We start from the raw sequence: 15,348 nt of genomic DNA on the forward strand, positions 1-15,348 counted from the left end.
AAACTCTGTGGTCTTTAGGATGCTGCTGACTCCAGACTCCGGCTGTGTGTTCTTTGGGAGCAGGACTTTGATTGCTGCCGTGTGATCGCCCCTGGTGGACAGGTAGGGGACTGCTAGGTGTATACTCAGGTTAGTCTCTGACTTTCAGGTTACGTTTGTGAGAGGAGAGATTTGCTGGTGAACGGCTGCTGTAACGTCAACGTCCCTGGCACGAAGCAGTACTGCTGTGACGGCTGCTTGTCCAGTGGCTGCTGTAGCGCCTACGAGTACTGTGTCTCCTGCTGCCTGCAGCCCAACAAGGTATGGAGAGTTGCTCCTTGTGCTGCATCTCCTTTCATTTTGCTGCTTGCATTTCACATTGAGCATTAGAATCTTTCTGTGGGATTCTTTGAAAATAGAAGAGAACCTGGTGTAGGTGTCAGAAATGGCTGCTGTGAGGTAGCCTTTGTCTGCAAGGGAAGGAGGTAGTTCTCTTTCCTCCAGCTATGCCTTGGTAGAGTGGGCTGTTGTATTCCCAGTCAGATGTCTAAAGAATAGGACACCAGCCTCCTGCTCATGTAAGCCTCTCTTTCTCTCCCTCCCCTCCCTGCATCAGCAGTCTCTTACTTTAGGAGAAGTTTCCAAGGTTACCTTGTGCTGTTGAGTTTGGAATTTATTATAGGTACTAACTTTTGTTTCCACAGCAACTCCTCCTGGAGCGCTTCCTCAACCGGGCAGCTGTGGCATTCCAGAACCTCTTCATGGCAGTTGAAGATCACTTTGAATTGTGTTTGGCTAAATGCAGAACCTCATCCCAGGTCAGAAGCCATGATGCCTCTGGTGGCGGGGTGGGCCAGTGGGAATCAACGTCTGGAAGAAAACTTGAAAATCCGCACTGGGGGCCCTTTGGTGGGGTGATAATGGAGAAGAGATTTAAATGGAACTTTGGGGGATTGATTGTACAGTCATCCCTTGGTATCTGAGGATATTTGGTTCCAGGACCCCAAATTCCTAAATGCTCATATAAAATGGCATAATGTTTGCATATTACCTCCCTCCATCCTCCCGTATGCTTTAAAGCATTTCTAGATTACTTATAATAACTAATACAGTGTAAAGGCCATGTTTTGCTTTTTGGAACTTTGTGGAGTTTTTTGAAATACTTTGGATCTGCCGTTGGTTGAACCCATGTATGCAGACCCTGTGGATACGGAGGGCTGACTGTATTTAGAATGTCAACGTGAGATTTATATGATTTAGGGATGTAAAATATTTATATTTATTTAAATCAAGGTCTAACTAACTTGCATGTTCCCTGACTGATTAGCTTGTTTGCATTTTAAGTCCTACTAGTCAAATTCTTGAGAGAAGCTCTCTCCTCTGTCTTTGACTGAAATTTGACTAAGGCTTTCAAGCCACCACTCATTTAGAGTGGGTACTAAGTTATTCTGGGACAAAAATGTGGTTCATTTTAGGATTCAAGGGCATGGGGCAGGTGGGTGTAGAAAAATACACAGATAAATCTGTAGGTTGTTAAGCTTTCAGTACTTTCTAGCATGTCGTCATTAAATGCTTTGCTCTTTGGGCATTGAACATGGCACCAGCTGCTGAAAGTGTCTGAACCTTTTTGCCTTTTGACTTCCCGTCCTCTGCTCTCAGCCTTTATGATTGGGTGGTGGTTGGAGGGCTCTCTGTAAAATCACCAAATGTGTTCGTTATACAAGCACATTTCCTCTGGCTTTCCTTCATGGTGTCTCCAAGATTGACCTGGCTCTGTCTGAGATCCATGACTCATTTGCCATTCTCTGGAACTCTTACACCCTTTGCCAGATTTCTGTAGTCCTCCTTTGGGTTTTATGATACTCTGTATGTCTCTGATCTGCTCTTACGGCATCTAGCATTGTTGGGTAAATGTTTCAGGGATTATAATGAGTATTTGAAACATGAAGAAATTCCTAATGGCCTTGTTTTGCTGAAAGAGCTTTCCATTTGAATGGACTTTAAAGGAAATGTGGAGGAAGTTTGAACCCGTGACTTTGATTCATACTCTCATTCTGAGAAATGGAAAATAGAAAAAAGGCCAGGTGTTTTCTTTCCTTAACTGATAAAACCCAGGAGTTAATACCAAACTTGACTGAAGATGCTAAACTTTCTTGACTTTGCTTTTTCATTGTAAAGAGAAAATTCCCAGTTGCCAATTTGCCTTTATAACAGTGTCCCAAGAAGCAGAGTTGGCTGCACGACTATAAATTGGATTAATACTTACAATTTAGATATTTAGTCTTGGTCTTAGACTAATTAATGAATTCTCGACTAGCCAAAAATTCAAGTTGCTTGTATGAAAACAAATTGCTGAAAAATTAGTCATTGAGGCTGATTATCTGTAGTCACACTTCATTTGCTTGGCCAGACGTGGTCAAGCATTTGTGTGGTACCGTGGTGTTTTGCTCATGTGCCAGCCCTTAGATACACAAACCTTGATGGAAGCAATTGGAAGTGCAACTCCTTCATCTCTGCAGGGTGCAGTGCCAAGGACCGAATTACTTTGAAGCACAGGGTCAAGTGCAAGACACCTGTTGGATCTTAATCTGACTTAAAATAATTTGAGGGAAGTTTATTGTCTCAGGTTGTCCCAGTCACAGCTGGGTTTTAAAAAACTCACTCGTGTGTGTAAAAGAAATGGTCCTGTGACGCTCTGTCCTTTCTCATGCCCTTCGTTGGCATTCCATGCCGAGCATCCGCCTTGGTTGCAGAGGGTGCCCTGGTGACATTTTGGAGCTGGGCTCACCTGGGCTCCCGCAAGGGGCGTATGCTGGCCGCCATCCCGCTCTCTCTCACAGCGTTCTCCTCTTCCGTTTTGCCAACAGAGCGTGCAGCACGAGAACACCTATAGGGATCCCATAGCAAAGTACTGCTACGGAGAGAGCCCTCCCGAGCTCTTCCCCGCGTGACGCTGTGGGGGACTCGGCCCTCTGGGAGGATGTGCTGCTGAAGAACTTGCAGCCTGAAGCTTTTCTCTGGTCTTCAAGAGAAGACTTGATTATGACCACTTCTTGTGCTGTGCTCTGTGGCCTCACTCGCCCCCGGGCTGACCAGATGGACTTGCTCCGTAAAGCAGTTGGAAACGCCAGCGGGTTGAATTCGAGAAAGACAGAACGGCGGGTGACCTGGCGGAGGCATCGGCGCTCTGGGCGCCTCAGCCCTGCGGCTGCTTGGGAACCTGTGGGCCCTTTTGTGTGTTCTCCCCGGGCCCTTCACTGTAAAGTTATTTATTGGACTTCTTTGGAGTGGTGGGAAAATTCTGTTTCCTGTAGGAAAATGTTTTGCCTTGACAGTGGAATATATTCAAGGAGATTGTTGTTCTTGGTGGTGTTTTCTTGTGTTCTTGAGTTTCATGAGTGAAATCGTCCCTTCACCCACTAAAACTTTGGCCTCTTAAAACTTGCATGTTCTCTCAAGCTGATTTATTTTTGGTTTTGTTTTGACAGCATCTTCAGGAGTGCACCCTGACTTCTAAAATTGTCTAGAAACTCAGATGCTGTTCCCTTCTCATCCTGTGCTAACTTTCTGGCATCTGGCACTGTGTGCTCTCAGGTTTTTTTCTAGTCTGTTTGGATATGCTTGTTTACTGATGTGCATGCATTGTTTTAACCAGAAATTCTGCCTTGTTGTCCTGGAGGGTTTTGTTAATTGTTTCCTACGCCCTGGTTGAAATGACTGGTCTTCTCAGCCCTGGAACATCAGGAGTCTCAAGAAAGTCACCTGCGGGGCGGCCTCCTCCTCTCCTGACATGGGAACCCAGTGTTAAGGTGATTCCCAAGTGAAGATACATCTCGAAACTGACTGTAAGTGGTCCTCTTTTATTGCTTTCAGCTTCAGGAGATGTAACAGGTACAGACGTTTGGTTTCTCTATGATTTACAGAGACGAAGAACAAAACTCAAGTTTTCTGTCAAGGTGCTAAAGGAGACATCTACCCTCGGTGGATTCAGGATGCACAGGCGCTGGTCTGCTTACTTGGGGCCTCCTGTGCTTCTGGTACAACAACCCCCTCTGGTCAATGCCAGCAGTATTTGGGGCTTAGATCAAGACATCGTGACTGTCGCATAATACAGCTCTTTGCTCTCAGAAGTCATGCTATCACACACAGTTCTTTCCCAGAGCCCTTCACTGACCTCTGGATCTGTCAAGGTCTCCCTTGTTCTTTGTCGGTTGTTCAGCTGCTGCCCTTGGAGCAGAGCATAGGTTTTACAGCCCGCTTTCAGCGTGTTTATTTCAGTGGAGCTTTGCCTTTCTGTATCTCTGAAGTCTGCATAGTGGGAATTTCCCTTAACTCTTTCGCATTATTTCTCACCCTTATCTTCCCAAGCTAGTTGTCCCCCTGAGTCCACTTTCTTAGAGGGTAAACTATCTGGCAGTTGTTTTTAAATGTTAGATCCCAGGAAGTTTATTTAGTGTGCATCAGGCTCTGGCTTCTGTGTGTGTTCTGTGGAAGCGTGAGTACGTCTACTGTTTCGTCATCTCACTGCTTTTGGTAACCCAGCCTGTCTCCTGGTGGTTGTCACTGACAAGCCTCTCCTTTGAGCTTATTTGAACCCTTGAGCAATAACTCACAGTAGATTTACTGTGGAAATAGTTTATATCAAAGGTCAGCCGTGTCTGTTTACTCTGTATTTGAACATTGGTGTGCATGTTTTGCATTTTCACTGCTTTCAAGGTCTTTGTAACTTAAGTAGAAAATTAAGCTGTCTGTTCCCACCTTCTAGATGGGGTGATAGAGTGAAGTGACTTCCCTGGGTCTCCACGACAGAACCAGAACATGACCTTCATCTGCTGCTCGGTGGTCCACTGTCCTTCCCGGTGCCCCTCGCCTGCTCCAGTGCTGACTCATCTATAAACACTCCCCTGAGAGCATATAGATCTGGATTGTCCAGGCCAGAAGAGAGGAGAGGTGGCATAAGTAGTCAGATTGGGTTGATAATCCAAAGGTCATTTTCATTCAGTCCTGGAATGTGTTTCTCTGTACTGTAGTCAGTTGAGAGGTGTGTTAACTGTTTTGGGAAACTCAGGGTACTGCAGACTGTGTAGCGAAGCCTCCCAAGGACCTGGAACATCATGGGCCTCCCCAGGCTTCCAGCCTGGACCCCTCTCTACTCCCCTCTCTGGTTTGTTTCTGGTTCCTTCAATTGCAAGTTTCCACAATTAGGAATCTTGTCTTAGTTTTGTATGCCCAGAGCTCAGCAAAGTGTGTGATACACATTGGGTTTTAGGAAAAGATCAAAGATGAAATGAGAATTCCTTTAGAAGAAAATGTATTAAATTCCGAATGTTTGAGGTGAAAGGTAATTGGCTAATTTAAAGCACTTCCCCCAGTTCTGAATCTTAACTGCCGTGCTTGTTGGTGGAGCTGTAAAGATATGTCCTGATAGGGAAAGAAACGTTCCGTGAAAAGGGTGCTGTACAGAAAGGGCCACCCGCCTCAACGCAGCCTGGGATTCAGGGTGGCCCTGGACCCGGCAGCACTGGAGCTGGTATCGAAGGAACAACTCTGCAGCTCTTATAAAAGCGGCGGATAGGATTTTCGAACAGGGTTTGCAGCTTTCAGCCTGTTCCCAGACTGACTCGGAGGCTGTCTAGGGAGTGCCTCAGTTGGTGAGGCTGCACAGGTGCTGTGGGAGCTGTGTGCAAGATTCTGAGCAAGCTGTTCCCATCGTTGGGATTTGCAGGTAAATTGTAAATGGGCAGAGACGTTGCTGCTTTAATCTGCTTTTCACTGGCTGGAGAGAGTGTGGCCTTGCAGTCAGTAACTTCTGCTTGTTACTAAGGCATGGCCTCGGGTAGTCTTCTTTCCTCTTTAGGTCCCAGGCCCTGCTCTGTGATACAGGATCACATCCGATGGCTCCTCATGGGGTTGTTGTGAGGTGTCGGCGTGAGTGAGGGCTCAGTCCTGGGCACAAAGTCCACACCTGCCACCCGTCAGGGGCCCAGCATCAGGTGGGCAACAAGGCTGGGAATGGGTAGGCCCCTCGGGTGGGAGGATGGGAACTACAGAGTTCTGGGTATTGTTTTCATTACGATTTTTAGAAGAACTCATGCGAAAGATAATTTTTAAAATGGAGGTGATTTAGAAATATGTCAAGATGAAAGTAATAATTACTTAAAATCACGCAATCTAGAGATCAGCCCCTGTTTTTTTCTCTTCCTCATGACTTTCTAGGCAGATGAGAACCCTTTTTCCTCTTGAAAGCAGTCCTCTGATGAACATTCTTCTATGTGACATACAGGCCTATCTAATAATTTTTAGTGATCACATGTCAGTTTCATGGATATACAGTAATGTTATTAATCTCCTGCTGAGGGCGTTTAGCTTGTTACTTTTTTTTGGCTACTGTAAGTAATGCACTGATGATACGCTTTCACGTGCACGATTGTATGTTTATCTGAGAATGATTTTCACCAATTTATACTCCCACCTAATGTATGTGATGAGTGTCTCATGTATACCCAAGAACCCCATGGTATTGTTTAACTCTTTGCCGATGGATCTCAGTGTTCTAATTGATGTTTATCTGATCTCTTCCCATATTTTGATTGGTCATCTTATCATTCAGATGTAGTGAACTGCTGTTTGTGACCTTGGCCAGTTTTTCTCTCATTGGTCTTTATCTTACAGAGCGTTTTTCACTGAGGGAGACCTTAAACCCCTTTTCTTGTCTTTCTCAGCCCTGTGTTTCTCAGAGGCAAGTGGCTTGTTTGTTAACAAACTAACCTTTCCAGTTGATCTAGGGCAGCAAATGGGGGCAGTTGGCAAAGTCCAGATTGCCAGGTGGTCAGTAGGTGTGATGGCCGGAGACCAGGGATACCACTAAACACCCCACTGCCCCTGCGACACAGAATGATCCGGCTCTAAGCGTCAGTGGTGCCGACGTGGAGAGGCCCTACTCTTGGTCACATTTCCTCCCTTTCAGTTAAAGAGAAAAAACTACCAGGAGCTGAGAGCTGACTTGATTATTTCCTTGCCCTTGGCTTCTGTTGTGCCCAAGTGCTGCTGATTAAATTACCTTGAAATCCCACAGGACACACGGCTTCCTCACTGGTCTCTACCAGCCCAGTGCTGCCTCCAGGAACTGGCTTATTACTGTGCATCGGCGTCCCTTGCATGCTGACACAGTCCGAGCACAGACACCCTCCTGTGGGCAGAATAACCTCAGGTTTACTCACAGCCCCCTCCCCTCCTTGTTCTCCTGCAGCAGCCCTTTGCAAGGAGGGCTTTGGGGGATAAGGGGGGAAGGGAAATGTCACTACAGATCCCATTCAGAAAACTGGTCCTTCTACTATAAAAAAGTACCACGTAAGTGAATAGTAATAATGAAAAGGAAAAGCTGGTGGAATTGTGAGAGTTCTTTCCTGCACAGCACTTTCCCTGATCTGTGTCGTCAGTCCATTGCCTTCCAAGCCCCTTGCCTGTGTGGACTCTTCCTGCAGGGTTTGTTGTCACAGTGTGAAGACGGTTTGGGGTGCCAGGTTCCCTGTTTTCACTCAGTCACGTGGCTGCGATGTTCTTCGTCTGGTTTGCTTTCACAGGTGGGAAGAGGAACGGGTGGCCCCCTCAGGCCTGAGTGGGGACCGTGGGGGTCATCGTGTTCGTGCAGCTGGCTCCATGTCCTGGTAGCCCCTCGCCGCATACCTTCATGTGTACGACTCAATTCACCTCTGCTGTAGAGCTGCAGTGGTGGACATTTTAAAAATAGAAGTACAGCCTTTAATATTATAAAGAAAACATCTAGCCACTTAAAGTGAGTGGGCCCAACTGTCATTCAGACTTTTAAACAGGGGTCCTATATTGTTTCCCAGGACTGCAAGGTCAGTGTCTTTGAGGGAACCAAAATCAAAACCAGATCACTGCTATCAGTGTATTTTATTTGAAAGTGGGTGCTTTCCTAGTTTTTGGTAGGGTCATTAGTTCCTCTAGAGAAGGCAATGGCACCCCACTCCAGTACTCTTGCCTGGAAAATCCCATGGACGGAGGAGCCTGGAAGTCTGCAGTCCATGGGATCGCTGAGGGTCGGACACGACTGAGCGACTTCACTTTCACTTTTCACTTTCATGCACTGGAGAAGGAAATGGCAACCCACTCCAGTGTTCTTGCCTGGAGAATCCCAGGGACGGGGGAGCCTGATGGGCTGCCATCTATGGGGTCGCACAGAGTCGGACACCACTAAAGCGACTTAGCAGTAGCAGCAGCAGCAGTAGTTCCTCCAGTCTTTGGACTTTTAAAATTCTTACATATTTTTAAGGAGCATAGTTTAGGGAAGCTCTGGTCAGCTTGCATCCGGGTTATCAAAGTCAGAAATGTTTGCTAAATGAGAAAAAGTGGTATTGGCTATCAGTGAAATTCAAGATCTCAGTCTACGGTGGCCACATGTCACTATTACTGAGGAGGAGTATGTGTGTTTATAAGTGTAACAGCAGTGTGTGAGTAGCATCCTAATTTTATTGATGAGAGCACAGACATTTAGTGGCCTTAAGTAAATTAACCTCTTATGGCTTTGGTTTTGTCATTTGTCATAGGCAGGTGATTATTAAGATATCTTGCAGATCCAAAATTCTGATTTTTGTGCCAAAGATCCTGCCACATATGAAGCAAGACCAGAGCCCAGCAACTTGGTCCTTGGCTCTGATTCTCAGAGGGTAAGTGGAGACCAACCATCTGGAGCTTGTTTTCTTCAGACCGGGGCTTCTCCTCTCTTGAAGATTTCAGCTGGGGCTCACCATTTTCTGCCTCTTTCTCCTCAAATATTAAATAGACACCATATTCTTCTCTGCTGGGACCAACTTATCATGTATTGCTGCTCTGCACCTGTGAAGACAGCTGCTGTGTTTTCCATCATAAAAACAGCTGCCTTTTGGCAGAGAGGCCCAGAACGTGGTTTGTAGCTATACCTTAATACAGTGTTAAATTATTTAGACATGCTTAACCTGAGATGCTCAGAGCATCTTGGAATTCCTATTAAGGCTTCTGAGCCTAGTGGGCTGCCGTCTATGGGGTCGCACAGAGTCGGACACGACTGAAGTGACTTAGCAGTAGCAGTAGTCACTGCTCAGTAAAAGGTTTCCCTTTCGTATCTTTTGGGATCACTAGGCAGAAATCTCAAAATATAGGAAATTACAAAGATATTAAATTATCAGATCCCCAGCACCCCCCAGAGATAACCACTAATTAAAGTTTTGGTGTAAAGTTTTTCCTTTTTTTGTACATAAATGTATATTTTGTCTTAGTACGTAAAGGTAGAATCTTGCTGTATAATATTTTAAAATAAACAGTTCCTATTGGGTTGGCTTAACTCAATTATAGCTAATTAATTTACAGAGTGGGAAAAGTGTACATTTTAATTGTATCATCTCGGCCTTTAACATAAAGTCAGGGTAGGGTTGAAAGCCCTTTTAGAACTGCACACAAGTTTGGCATTGGCTTTCTACATCCCTTTTCTTTGTCTGATTTTTACACAGTGGGGAGACAAGTCTTTGTGTTCCTCACAAATAAATTACAGGCATCCTACCTCAGCCAGAGTTGACCTACACGAAGCATGAGGAGGTTGAAACCTGTCACAGCAGAACCCCACTTTCTCGAGAGAGCTAAAGAAAAAAGATGGGGGGAGCCCTGCTCTAAATCTCCCCAACTATGCCATTCATTTCAGTGAATCACTAAGTGCAGCAATTAAGGAAATAAAAAAAAAAAATTATAAAATGGCTGGGAAGGACACAGGGGGACCATCTTTCTGGATACCTGCTTTGGGAAAAGGATGATGTGAGTTTAAAGCAGCCAAGTTTTGTCAAGTTTGTGGCCCATGGTGATGGTTTTTGAGGGCAAGAGGGATGTCAGTTTCTAAAGATGTTCTAGACACTCCATGGGTTGCTATTTGGAGCTGGCATCCTCTGTGCTTCCCTCCAGAGCCTCAAGAGGCCTGGAGTCCCTCGCATGTGCTGGACTCAGTTTCTCTGAGGAAGTTTTTGCCTGGGCAGCAATCCAGGGCATGCTCTGAGAGTGCAAGCCCTGACACCCGTGCCCGTCCTGAGCTCTGCCTGCAGCCTGCTGCATGCCAGCTTGGAGGCCTGAGATAAATGGTCTTGCAGCCGCTTAGCAGTCAGCTAGGCTCATTTATTTGACACAAATAAGCTCATTGACCTGATTTAACAGAGGGAGGAACTATGGAGTCAAGTCCAATATGGTCTTAAAGCCCTGTCTTTTCATCGCAGTCTTTTCCGACCTTTAAGGATGACTGCCGAGTTAAATGATGCTCATGGGCACTCTCTCAAGGAAAAAAGGGGAAAGAGAAGCTGGAGAGATGGGAGGAAGGGGAGAACTGGGGGCACAAACGCCAACAGTTGCTCTCTGTGCCACTTGGGGGCACCAGTTACTTAGGTTTTCTGTCCTCAGCGTAGCCCTTGTTGGGAGACCGTGAAACCTGTGCCCACGTGGGCTCCCTCTCACTGAGACAATGAAGCTGTTCTGTAGACGAGGGACCATCTGGTGGTGACGACGAATCAGGACTCTTTCCCAGAGCCCCGTCGACTTTGTGCACGGGGACTCAGGCATATCCTTTTGCAAAGAAAAGGAAATCTGCTGCTGGTGCCATTGAAGACCTCAGGCTGGGGGCCCGTACCGTCCCTTTCTTCCTCCCCTCCCATTTGTTGAGGTGAAAAGTAGGATAGTCTCTTGACTGGTCCTACCCTGACAAAAAACATGGAACTGCTTACAGCGTACCATCCTGCATTGGCCCCATCACGTTCACACAGCAGTGTGTCCTGAGGCAGGTGTTCTTTCTCATCTTCTTTTTAGGAGCCAGGCTCTGACACAGGTTATATTTTTCTCCAGGTTATAGATGCCAGCTTCAGAGCCCCGGAAGGTGCACACGTGCCCAGCCTAGGCACTTTGTGATTGCAGCAACTGTCTTCCAATCATTTCTGGAGCTAAAGACTCCAGAAATGTTTAATCTCAACAACCACGCTTATAAAGTTGTAGGTCTTTTTATCCTCATTCTACAGAACTCAGAGATGAATTTCTTTGTCTGGGGAAACATCGCCTTAGTAGTTTAAACCAGGATAGTGATTGAACCTGGATCTTTTTTTGCTCCAGGACCTTGACTTTTAGCCCCTGTGATGTAAGTGCCACTGTGGGCTGAGTGCTGAGAAGGAGGTCGAGATGGAGGAGGGGTTATTTGCTTTAAAGCTTGCTATTTGGTCTAGGATTTGGATCGTCTTTGATTTAAGCAAAATGTTTCACCTTCTTGCTGCTGGTCCTGCCAGGAAGAGTGTTTGAAGAATGCCCTGAAAGAGGATTTTAGCCTTTCAGCACAGCTCTGGTAACTTCCTTTTTCACCCTGATCAGAGTCCTTATAATGGGCTGAACTCAGCCCATTATAATATATAATATAATATTTCCCCCTACCCAAATCTGTATACTGAATTCCCAACCCTCAGTGCATTACAGTGTAATCTGTTCAGATAAACTGCCTCTGAAGAGGTGATTAAGTTAAAATTAGGCTGTGAGGGTGGCTTCTGATCTACTAGGACTATGTCCTTAAGAGGGAGAGAAAGCCCTTAAAGAGGGTTTAAGAAGGCCGCCATCTGCAATCTAAGAACGCCTCAGGAGAAACAAACCTACTGACGCCTTGATCTCAGAATTCCCGGTCTCCAGAACTGCAGGAGAATGAATTCCTGTCCTTTAAGCTCCCCAGTCTGTGGTATCTTGTTAGGGCAGCCTGCGGTGACTGATAACAATCCTTGAAGGAAATAGTGCTGAGTTACCATGCAAACCCAAAGGATGGCATGGCGGGTAGCAACACTGAGCTGCACCGCTGGAGTCGTCTTGGCTCCAGTATGTTTCTTTTCTAAGAAAGTGTGCCTGAGAGCATGCCTTTCCAGCCCTGGCCTTCAGGGGCTCTAGTTTTAGGGTCTAGCCTCAAGACCTGAAAAGTGCTGCTTTTAAACCTGTGGTGTTTAACCAGAGGGGCATTTTGCCCCCCAGGGGACATAAGCCAATGTATGAAGACAGTTTTGGTTGTCATGACGTGTGTGTCTGTGTGCCTTGAACAGCCCCCACCACAGAGGGTTGTCCACCGCCCAGTGTCTGCAGGGTCGAGGTAGAGAAACCCTGGGTTCAGCGTTGTTGCCCTGCGAATGAGGGTGACGTGGGATTGTCAGCTCCGGTCATTCGTTCAGCAGGTACTCGCTTAGCACTTACTGTCTACCTAGCTCTGTGCTAGGGAGGGCAGAGACCTGGAAGAGTCTCCTGGGGTTGAAAGTCGTGTTGATCTTAAGCTTCTGGTTTTGGGAACATTGTATTAATACCTAAACATTCTTAGGTGATGATGTTACCATCCTCCTTAGGATAAACTGTCACTTTGGATTTCCAGAGAGCGTTTTTTGCTTGGACAGCCAAGCATCATTTATTGAATCCTGCCTCATTCACAGACTTACGCTAGTATAGCTTTGTTGTTCAGTCGCTAAGTCATGGCCGACTCTTTGCGATCTCATGGACTGCAGCGTGTCAGGCTTCCCTGTCAGCTTGGTTCTTTTTATAAAGGATTGGAGGAGGGACTTCCCTGGTGGTCCAGTGGCTAAGACTGCTCCTAATGCAGGGACCTGGATTCGATCCCTCACCAGGGAACTAGATCCCACATGCCGCAACCAAGAGTTTGCATGCCATAACTAAAGATCCCTCGTGCCTCAACGAAGATCAAAGATGTTGTATGTCCCAACTAAGACCTGGTGGGGTGCAGCCAAATAAATGTAAATATGAAAAAAAGCAGAAAAGATTTGAGGAAGCCATGTATTTATATACAGTACTGATTAGTAGAACCAGTTTAAAAGGAATGGCTACCCACTCCAGTATTCTTGCCTGGAGAATCCTAAGGACAGAGGAGCCTGGCAGGCTATAGTCCATGGGGTCGCAGAGTCGGATGTGACTGAGTGACGCTTTTAAAGTGGAATGCCAACATGTAGATGTGAGACAGCAACACAGTTGATGTGTAAATCCATATATGCATTTTTCCTAATTACAAAGTGACACATTACATTATAGAAAGAGAAGTAAAGAGAATAAAAACTTTCATAATTCTTCCATCTGTAGATAACCACTATGTGATACGTCTCTTTTTGTACACATGCGCACATATTTATATTTAACACAAAAGAAAATTGCAACCCTATTTTACCATTTTGTCACTAAATGAATGGCCCTTGAATGGGGCTTTGACCTCTAATTTGGTGATCACAAGGCAGAGAAAGATGTCTGCATGCCAGATTGGCTGTGGAGTTAGGTGACCAGGGTCACTGCCTACCAAGAATGCATTGATCCAGGGAGATGGGTGAACACCCACATTTCACAACTCCAGAGGGCATCATTCGAGTAGTACCAGAATGGTGTATTTCGTGTCAGCCCTCCGCCCCTCCCCCTTGTGTGACCCAGCAGCCCTGGAACTCTATTTTTTGTAGCAGCTTTGTTGAGCTGTGGTTCACTTACCATGCAGTTCAGCCATTTAAAGTGTACAATTCAGTGATGTTAGTGTGTTATTCAGAGCTGTGCAGCCATCACCACAATCAACTTTCGAACATTTTCATCACCCCAGAAAGAAGTCCCGTACCTGTTAGCTATCACTCTCCCATTTCCCCTGATCTTTCCAGCCCTAGATAACCACCGATCTACTTAGTCTGTAGATTTGCCTATTCTGGACATTTCATATAAATGGAATCATATATGATCTTTTGGGACTGGCTCCTTTCACATATCATCATGTTTCCATGACTTGTCCAATTATAGCATGTATCAGTACTTTGTTCTTTGTTCTTTTTTAAAAATTTATTTTCCTAGTTGAATTGTTCATATACAGTTCATTCACTTTTTTAAAGTATACAGTTCAGTATTTTTTCCTGTTCACAAAGCTGTGCAGCCACTACCACTAATTCCAGAATATTTTCATCCCTCCAAAAGAAACCCCATACCTATTGGCAGTCATTCCTCATTCTTCCTCCCTGCCAGCCTGTGGCAACAATTTGCCTTCTGTCTCTACTGATTGCCTATTCTGAATAGTTCACATACATAGAATTGTACAGCATGTAGTCTCTTGTCACTAACCTCTTTCACTTAGCATGTTTTCAGAGTTCACTCATGTTGTAGCATGTGTCAGTACTTCATTCCTTCTTATGGCTAAATATTCCACAATATGGATAGACCCTCTTTTGCTTATCCATTCATCAGTTGATGGGCATTTTTGTGAATAATGTTGCTCTGAGCATTTGTGTACAAATTTTAGGTGGACATATGATTTCTATTCCCTTCTAGGCATATACCTAGAAGTGGAATTACTGGGTCATATGGTATGGGTTTCATCTTTTGAGGAATTTCCAGACTTTTCCAAAGCAGTTGTACCACTTTACATTCCCACCCGGCAGTGTAGGAGGATTCCGATTACTTCACACCCTTGCCAACACTTGTCTTTGTTACTGTAGCCATCCTAATGATGATGAAGTGGTATCTCGTTGGGGGTTTTGAATTAGCGTATCCTTGATGGCTCATGATGCTGAACATCTCTTCATGTACTTTAGTGGCCACGTGGACATCTTTAGGGAGGTGTCTATCTTAATTCTTGGCCCATTTTAAAATTGGGTTGTCTTTATAAATTGTTAGACTTCTTTATGTATTTTAGATACGAGCCCCTTGTCAGGTATATGATTTGCAAACATTTTCTCCTATTTCTATGGATTGTCATTTCACTTTCTTGATGGTGGTCTTTGAAGCATAAAAGTTTTAGTTTTGATGAAGTTCAATTTCATTTTTCTTTGGTTGCTTGTGGTTTTGGTGTCATATTGTGATACTAATTGATTTTTAATGAATGATAATATTCCTTGGAATAGATGTAGCATAAAAAGATAATTGTTTGATACTAATTGCATAATGTTCTTTGTTTTAGTGTCGTCATGCCCACCCTCACCCCCAATATCTTTATTCTGGTGACATCTGGAGTTATACCTCAAGCCGTTTGCAAATTGCATTAGATTCCTGTAGCCTTTGTAAACACATCATTCTTCCACATGTCCTTTTTTCCTCCCCTACGAATGTGCTTAGTGGTGCCTAGACCTCTGCAATGCAACTGACAAGGAACAGAAGTCTCCATACAGCACAACTTAGCTGCCCTCTAAGTCCCTGTCCTTCGATCGCCAGCGTTGCAGTAATGCAACCTTGTGGGTCCACGTCGCCATCTTCTGGCAAAGTCGGAAAAGTGCAATGCCAGAAACTTGAAGGTTTTACGGAAGGTCTTTTTGCTTTTTCCTTTCTCCATGGCAGATTGTCAGGTACCAATTAATTCTT

The 15,348-nt window shown here is 45.2% G+C and overlaps 1 protein-coding gene across 4 annotated transcripts in view; it reads left to right on the forward strand.

Moving 5' to 3' along the window:
• SPRING1 (SREBF pathway regulator in golgi 1) overlaps positions 1–15,348 on the forward strand; it is a 118,752-nt gene that overhangs the window by 12,614 nt on the left and 90,790 nt on the right. For 2 of the 4 annotated variants that reach the window (XM_005217882.5, XM_010813956.4), the window contains 3 exons: positions 149–300; positions 684–797; positions 2,847–3,338. In XM_005217882.5, the coding sequence (XP_005217939.1) occupies positions 149–300; positions 684–797; positions 2,847–2,930 (350 nt within the window). In that variant the 3' untranslated portion in view covers positions 2,931–3,338. 4 annotated transcript variants of the gene reach the window in all.

Source organism: Bos taurus, chromosome 17 (assembly GCF_002263795.3).
Source record: "Bos taurus isolate L1 Dominette 01449 registration number 42190680 breed Hereford chromosome 17, ARS-UCD2.0, whole genome shotgun sequence".
Taxonomy (NCBI): domain Eukaryota; kingdom Metazoa; phylum Chordata; class Mammalia; order Artiodactyla; family Bovidae; genus Bos; species Bos taurus.